This window comes from Apostichopus japonicus, chromosome 2 (assembly GCF_037975245.1).
Source record: "Apostichopus japonicus isolate 1M-3 chromosome 2, ASM3797524v1, whole genome shotgun sequence".
Lineage (NCBI taxonomy): Eukaryota > Metazoa > Echinodermata > Holothuroidea > Aspidochirotida > Stichopodidae > Apostichopus > Apostichopus japonicus.
Genome location: NC_092562.1, coordinates 3,275,752 through 3,295,263, shown reverse-complemented (window position 1 = coordinate 3,295,263; position 19,512 = coordinate 3,275,752). Strand labels below are relative to the sequence as shown.

Below are 19,512 nucleotides of genomic sequence, written 5' to 3'. Positions count from 1 at the left end.
TGAATGAGGAGATACAGTAGAATAAGACGTCTAATATACCGAGATGAATATCAATGGAGAGAAAGACTTGGCGTGGTGCCAGCTGAAGGCCTTAAGTAAAGCCAAGACACTCACAGCAGCAGACAAAATGATATTAATAAATCGTAATGACATTAAGATATGTGGAATGATTACAAATATCAATTCTAATGATGATGATGATGATGATGACATTGACAGTGGTTTTTTTTTTTTTTTTTTTTCTCGTAAGAAATTTAAGGAAACAATAGAAAGAGATTTAAGACATATCAATATGAGGGACATTATAGAATTCGAAAACACATTTTGTTGTGAAAGTTTTAGTAGATATATCTCTATATATATCTATATACATATATATATATAGAGGTACAAAACTTAGTTGGTACTATGCAAAAGTGTATTTAAAAGTGTAATTTAATAAATTTACTTTTGCATAGTATCAACCAAGTTTTTCGACCTCCATGTAATTTCTATCCTCTGCAACGCAGTATTTCAACCTATATTAATATACCAGCATACATCGGATATTAAAGACACAATTATGAGCATTAATTGTTATTATCTTTCTGATTTTCTAGCATGTTAAACCTAATTGGTGGTTTTATGATGGTTTGTACGGTGCATGTGTGTACAAGCTACTGTACTATATACAGGAAAAAGTATGCTTAAATACTTCTCAGCTTAAGTCACTATAGTGACTTATAAGTGCTTTGTCACGTTGACTTCCTGTCGGGCAAAGAAATCTACATTTTTCGGCCTCGATTTAACAACCCTACGACAAAATGGTCTCTACTCTTTCGCTTTTTAAACTAAACCTAAAGAAAATAAATAGAATATGTTACGTGAATCTGTGAATGCTATGTAGAGATATATATATACATTTGATTGCAGAATATCATGCTTTTCTTTCAGGAAGGAAGATGTTTCACTTTCAGTATGCCCTTCTCGAATTACTGTATACTGCAATATACATAACTAATACAAAGCTGTTTCGTTCTTTCTTGCAAGGCAGCACCTTTTCTTGCACCTCGGTTGTCCTTTTTCAGAAGTAAAAAGGATATCAAACAGGAAAGTCTTTTTGCTCAAAATATCGCTTTCTGACAAATGTTTTAATAAGCCCTGACAGGGAGGTACACAAATGAGAGAAATTCATACAATACTCTGCAGGGATGTACCCAGGATTTCCTGAGTGCCGGGTATACTGATCGCCAATCCTGGGGGAGGGGTCTAAGGGGGAGGGGGTGTCCCTCTCCCCTTTGAGAAATTTATCGATTTTTGAAGGTGCTCAGATGCCAAATGCTATCACTTGTGTAGCTTTTTATAAAGCACATACACAAGTAGGCCTACTAGTTTTGCTAACAATTAACATTTTTTAATTTTTTTTTAGTGAAATATATTACGTATACCTGGTAAATGTTATTAGTTTGTTTCAAAGAGATTTTACAAGGGACCAATTGAGAGCTGTAAGTAATGTTTCTCGCATGCGTAACTGATGACATAGTCTGTATGATTTTGGCATCTGAGGCTAGGCCCAATTTATGTTGAATATATTGTTAGGAATGTCGGGATTTTAGATGAAAATAGTGCTGGGCAGGACTAAAGATTTTTAAGACAGTGCTGGGCGGTAATTTTTAGTGCTGGGCGGGGCCGCCTAGTGCTGCTCAGCGTGGGCACATCCCTGACTCTGTGAAATCAGCGCAAGTGATGATGAAATGTGGAAATAATTTTCCGAAGAAAAAAAGAAAAAAGAAGACATAAGTTTCGATAAATATTTGATTATAAGACTGCTCTAAGCTGGCCACAGACCTCCTGACAAAACACAAGACCCTAAACCTCAAATTGATCCTTTAATATAATGAAAAAGTTGGATTTAGTCGGGCCTTGCTAAACAGTTTTAAGTCACGTGTGAGCGTTAGTCGGAGCTGGGTTTTTTCTTAAATCGATCAAATTTTATGTAAAGGCACCTGTTGACAATGATCAATATTCCAAATGATTTGTTTGACAAACAAACTGATTAGAAAACAAAAGAAGCACCCCAAAATAAACAATCCCCCCCAAAAATAAACAAGGTCACTTTGTTGTTGCTTTGTTCGAGAAACAAACCCAAACAATGATACTACATATTTATAACAATTTATTTTGAACTTTTTTAAACAATGCCATGCCGCGTGTGAGTCATGAATGAAACGGCTAAGAATAATAACGCCGCCGAAAAAAAACTGATTGTATTTCTATCAATAAACTTTTGACATTTAAGTCTCAGACAAATGTTATCATTTAATTAAGAAAAGAAAAAAAAAAGCGGTTCTTTTCCTACATGGAGGAAATGGGTGACAAGTGTTGCATTTGTAATCTAATCAGCTAGGGAACCTGTTTTTCTTAGGAGATGCTAACCTGACCGTTTGTTTTAAATTCTATTGTATTAACGAGAACAAAAACAATAAACAAAGTAATAGGGCAAGAACCTTTTGTTTACCTATACCTTATTAGGAGTTCTGGGAATACCCGCAAAATTTCCCTACTTTTGTTCAAATTCATACAGGCAAGTGCAGTACTATGCGAACATTCCAAAATGAGCCAGCAGGTGGCCTTAGATGTTCGAAATGTTTTGGGGGACTTGCTTACAATGGCTTATCACATTAAACTTGGACAGCACCAATGCAACAACATTGATGCGTTAATAGCACGTTCAATGTTCACATAATGTTCCCATCTATGTTTTGACCAAAAATTAGAACTTAGGTAAGATTGGAGTAAAAAAAAAAATGAAGTGGCTGCTTTCTTAGGTTGCTGCCGTACACATGAGTCATTCAGTTGTAGGAAATTCCCCCGAACTTAAAATATTTCCATTCATGTAAGCTTAGGTAAAAGGGAAAGTTGTAATTTGTCAAATGTAATTTGGAGACAGGTAAAAGCTGGCAGTGAAGTAAATTTCACCAAACACACCACCCTGGTATGGAACACCATCCTGTGACTGGTCCCCTGGTATGGAACACCATCCTGTGACTGGTTCCCTGGTATGGAACACCATCCTGTGACTGGTCCCCTGGTATGGAACACCACGGTGTGACTGGTTCCATGGGTACGAAACATCATGTATTTGGTTTCCCAGGCATGACACACCTAAGTGTGACTGGTACCATGGTATGTCACATACTCCTTGCTGTGGTTAGCTCAGTACTGTGGTATACCATCACATGGTGATGGGTACCCTAGTGAAATTCAACATCCACGGTTAAAATGGTAAACTGGTTGTAAATTTGCATTTTGGTGACCAGTAGTCTGGCTTAGAACTGTACATGTATATTGTGCAAAATTAGCATGACACACAGCAAAGTATGACACACCATGGTAGTCTCAGGGTACAGTTTATCCAGCATGGCATTGCCAAATGCGATTGCAAATATGGTCAAATTGCTTGAAAAGTCCGAGGATGTAAGACCGGTTTTTAAAAAAAATTTTATTTAATTTTTATTTAAATTATGTCCACAGGAACCATAGTATGTTATAAGAGACAAAATTCAGAGTTTTTCAAATTAACCATGACCAGAAAACCCTAAATTACCCCCTCCCCTCTTGCCCTCCCCCTCCTCGAAGCTACTGTGTAAACTCAAGTTTGGCATGTTTCCTTGCATATTACTACTAACCTTGTTCGATATCTCCCTGCCATGTGCAGGTGCTGCCATGACTGCTTATTGAGTTGGCCGGAGACCTCCCGTAGACCAACATTCCATCCTCGTCAATGCTCTCTCCATCTTCGTCCGCTGACGAGATTGTACTCGAGTTCCTCTTCACCCGCTTCATTCCACCAGTGATGGACACGCCCGGGAAGGACCTCCGGATGGCGATGCTGTTGCTCAGGTCTGCATGCTGTCTGCTGTTATTGAAGGCGTAATACTGCATGTTTTCAAGCTCCCCAGCCGTCGCAGAGACCAACTCGTTCCCCATCGTGGCTGTAAAGTCAAAGAGAGAAGGGTACACGTGTAAAAGGCCTCAGAGATTATAACTGGATTGTAACTATATAAAGACCACATACTGCAGGACCATGCTTTAATACAGGTCTTCTAGCAAATAGAGCAAGTTTTAGTATGATACATACATCAACTAATATTACAATGTTACAGTACTGTATTTTTCCATTTCATCACTGCTTCCCTTTTGGAAAAACCACACCCAATTTCTGACAGTTTTGTGTCACCCTTTCACATTTAACAGCATGTCTTGAGTACCCAATCGACTGTAATAACTTAAAATCGTAAACTACAGAGTGCAACTGGAGCATACCGTATTTTGTTAGCTTTTTCCACCACTTCAGTCGAGAGAATAGCTTACCGCTACAAGGAGGGGATGAATAATGAGATTTCAAAGCTAAACACCGGCGTTGTACATCTGACAGGGATATGCCAAGTTCTACCAGTTGGATAAGTCTCCTACTGTAGCATCAGAACGACCAATCACTAAGTATCACTAAGAGGTCACCGGGGGCGCAGTGCTAAAATTATACCAGTGGCGTCTAGGTAGACTAGGAAATGTGCGTAAGTGTTGTAGGAGACAGGTAAGAGAGGAGTGAAGTAAATCACTAAGTATCATGCCAAAATGTACAGGTCCACATACAATAACTGTAGGGATACTGTATTTCCCTACCTTACAATTGTCTAGAAGGGGAGGGGGGGGGGGAAATATTGGTTTTGGTATAAAAAGTTACCTGACCTGTGTGTGCATTATTATGGATACAGAACCAGTAAACAGCTAAAGAATTAAGAAATAAATTGGTACAACTGAGTTCAAATGGCTGAAAATCAGACACAGGAATTTTTTTGGTTTCAAAGGACTTCGTTTTGGAAAAGGGAAGGCACAAGAGAAGGGAGGTTTAATCTGTGACCTGGGTGGGAGGTTACAAGGGGTAGGGTTAGAAGGGGTAAGGGTTAGGTGGGAGAAGGGTAAGGTTGGGTTAAGCATATTTTACTCTCATTAATAGTGCTAATACAAAAACTCCTCGCATCTTTCTCAGCTTTTTAAGCAGATGGATTAACTTCCATTTCTCTTCTAAAGAACTGTAAAGTATCTTTTCTTATTGAGTTTCTTCTTTTCTCTCTGTTGGAATAATTTCTAAGAGTAACTTTAAAGAAAATGTCTTTCATTCCTCTGTTTTTTGCTATTTTTGTTCCGCTTTTTTTTGCTATTTTTGGTGGACACCCATGTCATATTCCACCATGCATCCAATGAATGTGGCTGCTGGTTAAAGAATCAATTGGTGCTTCACTAACTTTCAGGGATCGAGCTCGGGATTTGTGGAAGTCAAAGGAAGGAATTTTTTTTTTCATGAATGATGGAGGGATGAAAATCAAGTATATATGCAGAACTTTGTTTAGGTCACGACAACACAACACCTAATCTGACTTGACTTCATATTGCAGTTTACCAATAAACAGTACCTTCTATACAATTGGCAACCTTTCCATACTGCCCTTCCCCTCTCCATCCCCCCAAACAGCCTACTGTACCACCCCATGCCCCACTTTTAGATGAACCCCAACGACCCCTTTCCTTATCTAGATTTGTAAGATTTCAAAGTCCTTTTATGTGCCCTAGTTTCATCCTTTCGATATACTTAATCTCAAGTTCAACCTGGATCTGTGGGTAAATATTAGCTCGCTCCACTTTTTAACTGTCTAATTATGATCATGATCACTGTACTATCTATATTGCTTTAATTTTTACCCCAAATTTAATCATATAATCTGTTTTATATTTACCGACCACATAGATATAAAAATGGAAACTTGCTCAACATATATGTTCTACATTAATAACAAACAATGTTATAACATTATTGTAAAGCTGATTCTAAGGTTCCCTTTTACAGAACACAAGTTTCAAAAGCTATGCTAGTGAATATTCATTAGATGAAAGTGCTATGCTAATGATTATTCATGAGAGGACAGTGAAATGCTAGTGAATATTCATGAGAAGACAGTGCTAGGCTAATACATATTCATGAGAGGACAGTGCTATGCAAGTGTTATATTCATGAGAAGACAGTGTAATGCTAATGAATATTCATGAGGACAGTGCTATGTAGTGAATATTCATGAGAGGACAGTGCTATCTACTTGATTGCATAATGCGTTCAATTAGTTTTCACGGGTGATAAATGCCATGCAAAGCCTCACATTTAGCATTTAAGGAAAGCAAAGGACTGCAAGTTTAGAAGGAAAATTTTGTTTCTTCATCAGGGTGAAAAAACTTTGTGGGACAGAACATGCAGACAGATTTTATTCTCAGTGGCATGTCATTCCCTTTTCAGCCCCCACCTCCGCAACAATGATTTTGTTGACATAATAAACATTACACTGTTATGATTTCCATAGGAAGTAATCCCTAGAATGGTCACCTTACTTATTATTCCATTGCATTGCATTGCATTTCATAGCATTGCAAAATAGAAAGGCCTAGATACTCCTCAAAGACTTTCCAAAGTGCAGAATGTTGAACAGACGAACAGTTGATGAATCAAAACTGACGAAAAAGGTGTAGGATGGTGAAGAATTGATAACAATTATCAAGAGTGATAAAAAAGGGGGCAATGGTTGCACAAGAGGCTGGCAATAATGGAAGGGATATGGCCATATACACACATGAAACAATTGCCATATGGTGGAGCGAGGTACATACGTTCATGCATTATAAGGTTGTATGAGGTGAGGGAGTACTGTACGCGATGTGATTTTAAGGTTAACTGTGCTGTGGTCCTTATTTTTAAAGTGTTTCGAATAGATATTGCAATGATGTCTGGAGACCAAAAAAAAAACTAAGGCTCTTCTTGGCACTACAGATCTATGCGTTGTTGGGAAAGGAAAGTTTTAACGGTTTAAAAGGGTGGTCGGACCTTTCTAGACAGGTTGGGGGGGGGGGCAGGGGGTGCGGATGGAGGCCCTGGTATTCATTTATAACACAACCTACTGTAACACATAAATGGGGTGTACTGTATGTTCTCCACTCATTCTTCTAAGACAAGAGGGAATCGCGGGGTAATTGTTAGTAAGGATGAGAAGCAGATATATGTACGCTGTCCGAGGGATAAAACTACCGTATTTTATGGACAAGTCTGGTCTTACCTTGCGTTACTTTTCTTAATTCTGGTGCTGAGAAGACACCGCTACAGAGGAAACTATCCAGCAAGTCATGGTGGCTGTTGGTCACACCAATCACTGTCAACAAAAATAATTCAAACTTTAAAATAACTGATGAGTCTGCATAAATTCAATATAATTCTGGGGTAGAGGGGGGACTGAGGAGGGGGGAGGCCCTTAAAAATCATCTGAATATAAATAACTATACATGTCCAAATTGTAAAGTGATAAATTGGGGCAGAGAAACAGAAGGAAAGATGACAAATCAGGCACAATAATGATGGACTGGAAGCCTGGGTTCAATTCAATATGTTTAGTTCCCACAAAGGTATGTCTAGACAGCGGAAATAATTTGTGCCAAACCGAACTGCATGCCAGTGTTAATTAATAACTTCGGCTGGGTAGACATTGGGGGAGTGCAGTAGTTCTGAATGGATCGGACAATAGAGGGAGGACTTTTTTTAAAAGTTCACCGGGGTCACCTCTTAGACCCAGTAATGCCTGAGTGAACAAAGTTGTGGATGGACGGGTAAGTAAAGGATGTGAACTCAATACAAACTCTGGACTGTAACTAACCCTTCCACAACCAACCAACGTTGTCAAAATGGGGAAATGGTGGGAATTCCCCCTGATAAGCCAAAAATTATGCTCCCAGGTACCGGCTACACTAAAGCAGCACTTAATTGTACATTATATATACTTGACAAAATCCTTCAATAGAACTGAGCTGATCGGTAAATGATTCCGAGAACTAACAGAGCAGCAATATATACTAAATGGCTACAAGTACACACAGATTTTGCACTGTAAACAAGTATATAACTGATGTCTCCACATTTAGTGCTCAACCCATCATTAGGGAATCAACCCATCATTAGGGAACCTCCCCCTCGACCATACACCCTCCCCCTACCACTTCAACCACCCACTTTTAGTCCCCCTTCCCTAACTGATCTCTTGCAGAACCCAACCTCCCCCCCCCACCCCTAAACTGCTACAGTATCTCCTGAAGAACATGGAACAACTGACAAAACCCGGCACAACTGACAAAACCCGGCACAAATATATATGTTTGAAGCACTTGGCAACAGTCAACAAATGCCTCTAAAATACACTGTACTGTGGGTCCTTTCTGTTTTTTATGAGTACTCTATTAAATGTCTCCTCTAGGTGAACCACAATTAAACAACATTACCAAACCAACAAACCGCAACTTTTTCTAAATATGGTTCAAAGGAAGATGACCTCTTGGTACTAAAGCTATCTTCAGCAAACAACCACACTCTTAAAAGTGGTAACTCCCAACCCAGCAGGAATGCATTTTCTATGAAACTCCAGGGACGTTGCTTTTTTGGAACATGGTCAATATAAATATAAATATATAAATATATATATATACTCATACATAAATACATACATACATAAATACATACATACATATGTATACAGATCTGAAGAGGGCTGATATATAACCCTATGACCTATCAATATGAGAGGGTAAATAAAGGTCAGAAAAGGGTTCTTCATCAAGGGCATGAGAATTATTCAAATATTCACCAATGACACCCTCAGATAACATGATATTAAACTGCTATTGTTATTTTCAAATGAAACGGAATATATATGGTGTTTGTTCTTCCCCCGTTGTATTGGCCTTCAACTTTGTAACTTTTTGTTACAGAAACTTAGTCACCGGGTAAAGTTCAACCATCAACAATGCCAAAATATTTTATTGGATTCACTGAGGAATGTGTGTGGGATTTGAAGAGGAATCTGCTCAGATAGCAAATCCTGAATAGATCTGTTTATTAAGTACAGTTGAATGACTTCCAAAAAAATAAATAAATAAAAAACTTAAAGACCTGTATCAACAATTCTAAATTAATATCTGAGAATTCTGTAATTATGTTAAAGAATTGCTTACTGTATGTGTACTGTATAATTTCAAGCAAGTGTACTCATATCTTGAAAAGCAAATGTGCAATGAAGCTTGACCTTAACAGCATGAAGACCCACTCCCCACCAGCCCCCCCCTCCCCACCAGCCCCTTCCCCCACAATAGTTACACACATATTCTAGAAAGATCATGGAACCAATCAGAACATTTTAAAGAAGTTTAGAATTTACATTTTCTTAACGTCATCATTGAAGGGTGGTCTGGTTTTGAAGGGAACTATTTAAATGGAATGTTTCTTCAGTTTCAGTTACATTTCATGTTCTTGAGGAGGTCATGAGATAATTTTGTGAATTTAGGCATCGCTTACATGGTGGATAGCTCTTTAATACTGAGGGATAAATATGTACCAATTTACTCCACTTAAAACCTTCCACATGAACAACATAATTGACATTTTAATGTGTTAATTATTTTTTGTTTTAAAAAGTTACTTTTCTTCCTGATAAAAAAAATAAAAAAAAAAAAATCTACAGTAAGTTTAAAACAAGTCCCTTTGCACAAGGCTACTTTAAATAAATGACCTGAACTCCCCAAACCCACTAAACCTGTCCTGAGATTGTGCACACTTAAGTCATATGACTTAAGTATATAAACAGTATAATATATTGTACATATGCATGACCAATTTGAGGCTAGTGTTACTGTAGAGGATTAATGCATTTATGAGGGAAGTAAGTGTATGTTATAAATCATCTTTTATTTCATTTCCTTTTTTGGAAGGCAGGTTAAAAGGTGAAGGAGAGTGCTCTACAAGTTTGAACACAGCAATGCTGTATACATGTTCCACCCCCTCGCTTTATATTCTGAAGGAAGTGGAATTTAGGGAAGCTGTGACTGGAAATTGTGCCATTCAGGTCACCGAGCAAGCATGCCATCTACCGGAAATGCTACACCAGCTATTATAAGTGGGGAAATTACCAGTCCAGTCAAAAATTAAGAGGTAAAAGGTGATACAAGTTCAAATATGTTTCTTTTCACACAAAAAAAAAACACAAAAAAAGCGACCAATCTTTGTAAAGACAGTTCCTAACTATATTATCATATACATCATAAACAGTGAATAATTTATCCCCTGGTATCGTATCGCCAAAAAATGCTACGCCAAAAGTTGCCAAAAATTATAAAACTTACTGGTTTATATATTTACGAGTGACCCACTTACCTGTCTCCCCACAACCTAAGCACCGCATTCTACCGTGTCTAGTATGCCCTGGTAATCTTTTAACACTGTACACCCTCACTGACCCTAGTGACCTCCTTCATTTTTCTACCACCAAAGTGTCTCATAGTGTTTTCGGATTGGGAAAAATTTTCACCAAAAACTGCTACGCCAAAAGTTGCCAAAATTGCTATATATTCAAGTGCGAAGATGTACATATATACAGCAGTTTTGTACACAGAGAACCAAACATGTAGTACTTTTGTATTTATAAGATACAAAAATTCACTAACTTCAAGAACTGCTACACAAAATTTTGATCACTAAATTGATTCCCTGATAAACCTCAATGACTATCAATCAGTTAGTGTATTAAGATAATTAAAAAGTTCGGTATTTTTCATCGTCATGGAAATTGTGTGAGAATGTGACCATCTATGTATGCGACTTTTAATGTTGTAGAATGTCAATATTGCCAGCTTTTCTTTTCATTTCCCCTCCTCCCTCTTACTCTCACCACCTTTCTCATTCAACCCACCCTACATAACAAAAGACTTCAAAGTCAATATCAAACAAAACAATGTCCCCTGGTATCGTATCGCCAAAAAATGCTACGCCAAAAGTTGCCAAAAATATAAAACTTACTGGTTTATATATTTACGAGTGACCCACTTACCTGTCTCCCCACAACCTAAGCACCACATTCTACCGTGTCTAGTACGCCCTGGTAATCTTTTAACACTGTACACCCTCACTGACCCTAGTGACCTCCTTCATTTTTCTACCACCAAAGTGTCTCATAGTGTTTTCGGATTGGGAAAAATTTTCACCAAAAACTGCTACGCCAAAAGTTGCCAAAATTGCTATATATTCAAGTGCGAAGATGTACATATATACAGCAGTTTTGTACACAGAGAACCAAACATGTAGTACTTTTGTATTTATAAGATACAAAAATTCACAAACTTCAAGAACTGCTACACAAAATTTTGATCACTAAATTGATTCCCTGATAAACCTCAATGACTATCAATCAGTTAGTGTATTAAGATAATTAAAAAGTTCGGTATTTTTCATTGTCATGGAAATTGTGTGAGAATGTGACCATCTATGTATGCGACTTTTAATGTTGTAGAATGTCAATATTGCCAGCTTTTCTTTTCATTTCCCCTCCTCCCTCTTACTCTCACCACCTTTCTCATTCAACCCACCCTACATAACAATAGACTTCAAAGTCAATATCAAACAAAACAATGTCCCCTGGTATCGTTTCGCCAAAAAATGCTACGCCAAAAGTTGCCAAAAATATAAAACTTACTGGTTTATATATTTACGAGTGACCCACTTACCTGTCTCCCCACAACCTAAGCACCGCATTCTACCGTGTCTAGTATGCCCTGGTAATCTTTTAACACTGTACACCCTCACTGACCCTAGTGACCTCCTTCATTTTTCTACCACCAGAGTGTCTCATAGTGTTTTCGGATTGGGAAAAATTTTCACCAAAAACTGCTACGCCAAAAGTTGCCAAAATTGCTATATATTCAAGTGCGAAGATGTACATATATACAGCAGTTTTGTACACAGAGAACCAAACATGAAGTACTTTTGTATTTATAAGATACAAAAATTCACAAACTTCAAGAACTGCTACACAAAATTTTGATCACTAAATTGATTCCCTGATAAACCTCAATGACTATCAATCAGTTAGTGTATTAAGATAATTAAAAAGTTCGGTATTTTTCATTGTCATGGAAATTGTGTGAGAATGTGACCATCTATGTATGCGACTTTTAATGTTGTAGAATGTCAATATTGCCAGCTTTTCTTTTCATTTCCCCTCCTCCCTCTTACTCTCACCACCTTTCTCATTCAACCCACCCTACATAACAAAAGACTTCAAAGTCAATATCAAACAAAACAATGTCCCCTGGTATCGTATCGCCAAAAAATGCTACGCCAAAAGTTGCCAAAAATATAAAACTTACTGGTTTATATATTTACGAGTGACCCACTTACCTGTCTCCCCACAACCTAAGCACCGCATTCTACCGTGTCTAGTATGCCCTGGTAATCTTTTAACACTGTACACCCTCACTGACCCTAGTGACCTCCTTCATTTTTCTACCACCAAAGTGTCTCATAGTGTTTTCGGATTGGGAAAAATTTTCACCAAAAACTGCTACGCCAAAAGTTGCCAAAATTGCTATATATTCAAGTGCGAAGATGTACATATATACAGCAGTTTTGTACACAGAGAACCAAACATGAAGTACTTTTGTATTTATAAGATACAAAAATTCACAAACTTCAAGAACTGCTACACAAAATTTTGATCACTAAATTGATTCCCTGATAAACCTCAATGACTATCAATCAGTTAGTGTATTAAGATAATTAAAAAGTTCGGTATTTTTCATTGTCATGGAAATTGTGTGAGAATGTGACCATCTATGTATGCGACTTTTAATGTTGTAGAATGTCAATATTGCCAGCTTTTCTTTTCATTTCCCCTCCTTCCTCTTACTCTCACCACCTTTCTCATTCAACCCACCCTACATAACAAAAGACTTCAAAGTCAATATCAAACAAAACAATGTCCCCTGGTATCGTATCGCCAAAAAATGCTACGCCAAAAGTTGCCAAAAATATAAAACTTACTGGTTTATATATTTACGAGTGACCCACTTACCTGTCTCCCCACAACCTAAGCACCGCATTCTACCGTGTCTAGTATGCCCTGGTAATCTTTTAACACTGTACACCCTCACTGACCCTAGTGACCTCCTTCATTTTTCTACCACCAAAGTGTCTCATAGTGTTTTCGGATTGGGAAAAATTTTCACCAAAAACTGCTACGCCAAAAGTTGCCAAAATTGCTATATATTCAAGTGCGAAGATGTACATATATACAGCAGTTTTGTACACAGAGAACCAAACATGTAGTACTTTTGTATTTATAAGATACAAAAATTCACAAACTTCAAGAACTGCTACACAAAATTTTGATCACTAAATTGATTCCCTGATTAACCTCAATGACTAATCAATCAGTTAGTGTATTAAGATCATTAAAAAGTTCGGTATTTTTCATCGTCATGGAAATTGTGTGAGAATGTGACCATCTATGTATGCGACTTTTAATGTTGTAGAATGTCAATATTCCCAGCTTTTCTTTTCATTTCCCCTCCTCCCTCTTACTCTCTCCACCTTTCTCATTCAACCCACCCTACATAACAAAAGATTTCAAAGTCAATATAAAACAAAACAATGTGACTATGGATACCAGCAAAACATTTAAAAAGAGTAAACATGCCGGGAAGAATGTGAGATAATTTGCACGCTACTGTACAGTAGGTAGTGTCCAATAAATTCCCTTCTTTATTTGTCAGTCAAGGGCAATGTCACGCAACCTGACAAATCATCATTATCGGTAAACTCAGTCAAGTTCAATGCACAATTCAAGGTATAGTACCTGCCGTACAGTGAATTGAAATGCCTCAATAATAATAGATAAAAAATGTGTCCTTAACATGAACCCTTAGCTAACACCAATAAACTCTTCAACTTTCTGTTACCACTTAAAAATAGTTAAAAGAAAAGGTGAAAAGTTCAACCAATAGATTTTAGGGTAGAACTTATTACATTATTACTTTTAACATGATGAAATTCCTTCTTAGACCGCCGGTTCAGTTCGGACTGCTGTTGTGATTATTCCTGAGGGTGGTGACAACTTCTGTGTAGCTCAATTTGATGGTAACCAGACATTTATCTTTGTTTTAAGTTTAAGTCTTTAAACCAGTAATTAGAAACAGTTTACTACTGGGACAAAGTCTTGTTTTTCCAACAAAAAGGAAAAAAAAAAGTGGGTTTCAACAAATTTTAATAAAAAATAAAATATAAATCTCAGAAAAAGAAAAGAAAAGGGGGAAATATAAATAACATCCACAGTTTCAAACAATATAATGTCTTTAGGGAGATTATAAAAACAGATTATGATGGTCATTCATTGCACATGGATAGGTTCAATAAAAGTCTAAATTATATATATATACCAATGACTGAGGATTTTAAGTTCACATGAAGTTCAAGATATTGTTAATATCGGAAACCATTAATATGTTCTTTCACTGGAAAATTCTAATGTAGTTTACTTGAGCTCTCGAGGGACAGTTCATTGTGTGATACATACAGTAGTCTTTTTGCATTCAGATGTTCTATGTGAAATAGTGACAGTACTAAATGATGTTAGGTACACCATTACTACATGGAGAATGATGAAAACATGATTGACTAGATTTGTATATCTATATATATGGTATATCCTATTATACATGGTATATATACTATATGTGTATGGCAGATACATGTATGTACTATATGTATATCTAACATATATGGTATAATGTATATAGGGTATATATACTATATGTAATTGGTATATGTATGTATATATGGTAAAGACTACTGTATAATACATACTGTACAGAGCCAGTGCTTCAGATTAAGAACTGATGCCACAAACATATTAACCAGGCAATTTTCCACACATTAAGTCTTGATCACCTAATGAGCAGGCTTTGATTCAAATTAAATTGATTTCTTATATATATACTTATCTATATATTATTTGGGAAAAAGATGGAATTTGGAATATCTACAGTATGGTGTATCAAGCTACATTAATTGCAATGGGACGATACTTAATGATACAGGAAAAGACTTACAAATTTCAATGGCCCCCCAAGTCTAACTGGATGTGAATTTGCGACCATGACTAACCAGGGAAAATCGCATACCTGTACACTGTACTGTACATACAAACCTCTAGGAAAATGCTAAGGAAAATGAGAAAATTGCTAAGATGTACACATTAATTATGCAAATTTATGCTTTCAATGGCATAACCATTGGAAAGAGAGGGGTTCTTGGGGGGGGGGGGGAGGCATGCCTCCAAAGATTTGTTAGAATTTGAATGACTTCATTAAATTGGAGAAATCATATACATAACTCCCAAAACTGTTGTACATAAAGTGAACACTGATTATATTCCTAGATTTTAAAAGCTAATTATATCATCATACAGCATTATATGCAAGTTAATTACATGTCAGTATGTGTACATTTACATGTAGACATGTTGAAATTTGCCAAACTAACTTTCACTTTTAAATTTATCCAACATCATCTAAGTGTACGTACCGTAGTAGTACTACTAAGTGCATTCAACTTGCTGCAGTTGTACAAATAAATTCATGAATGAATTAATTCATGTGAGAGTATTTCCCCTTAAGTGATTCTTGGCAATCGGACAAACAGAGCCTTGAATATATATATCCCACCAATTGACTGAGGGGGCGAAGCATTAAATTCCAGATAAATGGATCTACATTAGGGCTCTGTTATTGTATGATAACTCATCACACACACTCGTCTCCAGAATGTCCATCAAAGTTGGGGCACACCTCTACAGTATGTCAGTATCCTATAATTTGATCTGTTTACATTGCAATGTACTGCAGGATCCCCCATCCTCCCCATCCCCTCCCCCTCCCCCTCACCATTACCCGTTGAGGTACTCTGTACATGCAGACAAATGCAGACACACTTGATTGTAAAGAAAAAGAGTGGTGGGAGTTAACGTGCTAGCCAGTCACCTGATGTATGCTGTAATTGTGTCGAGAAACTGCCATTTTATGCATCAAACAGATCATATGAGGAGCAACAAAACTGAATCTTTCTGGAAATAAAGCTAGGTTTGAAGTATTTCACCCCCCCCCCTCTTTCCCATGTTCAAAGGTGAATACACCTCTTAATGTTATGTGTGCATCAGGCCCCCCCCCTCTCATTGCCCCCTCTTTCCCTATGTTAAGGTGAAAAAGCCTCTCAATGCTAAATCAGCTTCTTTCCCAACCCCCTTCTCATCCCTCTTCCTCATGCTAAGGGTTGTTAGGCCTATAAATGCTGCATCATTCCCCCCCCCCCTCCTCATTGCTTCCTTTCTCCCTATGTTAAGGTGAATAGGCCTCTAAATTCTACAACAGGCACACCCCCCCCCCCACCACTAGTCCCCTTCTCATTGCCTCTCGTCAAGGTGGATCAGCCTCTAAATGAGGTATCAGTTTCTCTTTCAAAGTTTGTTTTCACACTATTTTCAGTTAATTACTTTTCATTGTAAAGGGAGTTGTATGCCAAAGCAACCAAACATTTTGTTGTGACATTCCTTACCAATTGTAATGATAGCATATGTGACCTATGACCTAACAATAGGCATGCTTTGGCCATTGTTCACTGTGCTTTGGACATATGACTAACAACCAACAAGTCCCTGGGAAACACAATAAAAAGGTTATATCATCTAACAAAGTTAACTTAAAGGAGCATGCTCACAAATATTTAGGTTTTTTTTTTTTCTCCAGTTTTTTACAATGATATATAGCAATTTTTTGGATTGTTTTTATCCCTTCTGTTAGATCAAATTAAAGTAAGTGAACAATATCACTTCTCCTTAAAAGTTAGAGAACATTGCTTTCATTAATTCTTAAAAAGTTCTTTTGAACAATGGACAAATGTTCAGTACAGTACAGTAAGTACTGTAGTTCACCTCAGTAACATCCATAGTGTGTGGATGGCACTTTGATTTACGTCAATAAGCCACAAAATAATATCCCGGAACAGAAGAAAATCATACAGCTAACTGTGAAAACTTTGACCAGTATTGGGCGGGATACATTATGCCCTTTAAGTATCCTTAACTTTCACTTGTCAGTAAAGAGACAAGAGACTTAGTTGGATCTGGCAAACGTATTATGTAATGCTTCAATGACTTCCTGTGCTTATAATGTATATTAAAAATATTAAACAAAACTTGTAGGACTTGTAGGAGTCTATTAATAACTCTTAAACTCTGTCACTAGCACAAGTTACCAGATCACATGCTCTAAACTTTCTAGTTTCAAAAGTTTACTTTAGACCCATTTTTTTTCACTTTCTTTTGTAAATCAACTTGCTTTCTTTGTAAAGCGCCTTGAGCAGTGACTTTTGTCTACTGATTTGGCGCTCTAACTCATTTATTATTATTATTATTATTATCAACACACACACACATGTATGTATGAAATTGTAGTGAGTCAGAAAGTCCAGAACAGTGAAGAAACTTCCAGCCTCCACCGGGATTCGAGCCCAGGCCTCCCGCTTTATATATAATATATATATTTTTTAAATGGCCATGTCAGGACATACTAGTGCTTAAATCATATATGCAGCAATTCAGGACAAATAAGAAAGGGGGGGGGGGGCTCAATCCTAGTTTTTAATTTTATATCCTTCGACAAGATTTTGTCAAATTTCATAAAATTCTGTCGATTATTCAACCAAAGAAGGACGGTTGCTGTGCGGTGTGAATTTTGTGTGGTGTGAACTGCGGAGTGAATTTTGTGGGTTTATTGCCCTGAGGATACTGTATCCTAAGTGATAACATCCTCTTTAATGAGAATCAGCAGTTTGTCCAACAGTTAACTTATAACGCAGGATTAAACTGACCAGTGTTGGCAATCGAGTATGATGCACCATGAATTGGGTGGCATGTACAACTGCAAGTCTTAGAGTAACTTGTGGCATTCTAGTGGTCATCATATATTCAATCGATTGGGCCGAGAATTACTCAAAAATAAGATAGATGCAATTGATGCAATGTATTACAGACAACGTATCAAAGTGTTTTTCAAAATGCAAATTTTACGTGCGACACAACTTGTAATATAATTGGATGGGTTTTCTCAAACTTTTGTTGCCAGGACACTATTTCATGTTTGTAATTATTAATCACATATTTATCTAGATATAAATATATCTATTTAGTTTTGAATTTATCTGAAATATACAACTAAGATATATCCTGCTATCACTGTTGTACATCGTTACACAGATATAGCTTAATTCAAACTCAGAAACCAAGTTTTACATCTCCGGAGTACAAATGAAGCAGCAAGATATGATGTCTGATGCTAAATTATTCACCTGCAGAGATATGCATATAATTAAAAACATGGCCTTTGGATAATTCTACTCACATTACAAATGCCATCATACAGTATCTTTAGTCTGTAGGAGAAGCTTAAATTATATTAAATATGCAGGTTATACGGTATTCTTTTCCTATCCTTGTTTATATGTCATAAATTTCAAGATACATCAGGCTTTTAAAACATTTCAGCTTTGTTATAATGTCTTCTCCACTGTGATTAATATTTATCATAAATGGAAGCAATGAGCTTCCTTGAAGCACTTCACGTTTTTCATTTTAATTCTTATCTAACATAGACCGTATCATACCCTGTTTACTATTAAGTCAACTTTTACATCTCCACAAAGGAAAAGGCTTCTTCTGGCTCGTTTATTGACACTTTTAAGGAAGATATGTTAGATGTTAGAATGGTGGTGATTGGGGGGGGGGAGGGGGGTGCAATAGACCTGAATTAAAACCATGAGAGCTGCTTTAAATTAATTATGTAAATTTCCCAAGTTTGCCTGAATCTATGCAACCCTAACTGACCTGCACTTGTACCATCATCGAAACCAATCTTTGGATATTCCCCAAACAGCAAAGATGAATGCCAGATGGTCTAGAGTATAACTAATTGCAGAAAAAGAGACTAAATAATACTACGTTAGTGTTCTCTTGTGAGAGTGAAGGGCATTCTGCAGTACTGTACGTATGTGAACTTGTACAGTGCACACCTACAAATGAATCCTCTGAACAGTGAAAGCACTATGTTACTATGATAACAATGTTACTGTCCAGCCTTGGAAAAAAAAAAAAGTTTCAGCCAAATAACCCTGTATATATATATGTCTAACAGTATCTTTTCTGATCAAACTTACACCACAGACCAAAATATAGTGAAGTCATTTATACATTCCCTCTATAATCCCCAGACATGTTGCCCATTACACACGTCTTTCCTCTTTTTTTCTTTTACCTCCTTTAATATTTGGGAGGGAGGGAGGGGGAGGGGAACCCGGATTGGAGGAGGAGATAAATGGTACATTGTCATTGCAGTGCTTTATCATAACAGTACAGTACTGTAGGTACTACACTATTTGTAGGAACTATATTCTTTGTAAATAACTTCTAGTGCTATGTAGTAAACAATAAATCTCTGCCTTGTTGAATTTCCACTTCCCCATTTACTTTATTCCACCAAAGAAAACCATGCCCTGTTGATCTCAAACTCTGT

At 37.0% G+C, this 19,512-nt stretch overlaps 1 protein-coding gene across 3 annotated transcripts in view; it reads right to left on the bottom strand.

Moving 5' to 3' along the window:
• Positions 1-19,512, bottom strand: part of LOC139974386 (nuclear factor 1 C-type-like) — a 51,839-nt gene that overhangs the window by 16,877 nt on the left and 15,450 nt on the right. For 2 of the 3 annotated variants that reach the window (XM_071981510.1, XM_071981517.1), the window contains 2 exons: positions 7,140-7,232; positions 3,669-3,974 (listed from right to left, as the gene is read on the bottom strand). In XM_071981510.1, coding sequence (XP_071837611.1) covers positions 3,669-3,974; positions 7,140-7,232 — 399 coding nt within the window. The remainder of the gene's footprint in view (positions 1-3,668; positions 3,975-7,139; positions 7,233-19,512) is intronic. The other variant, XM_071981524.1, reaches the window with a different exon arrangement.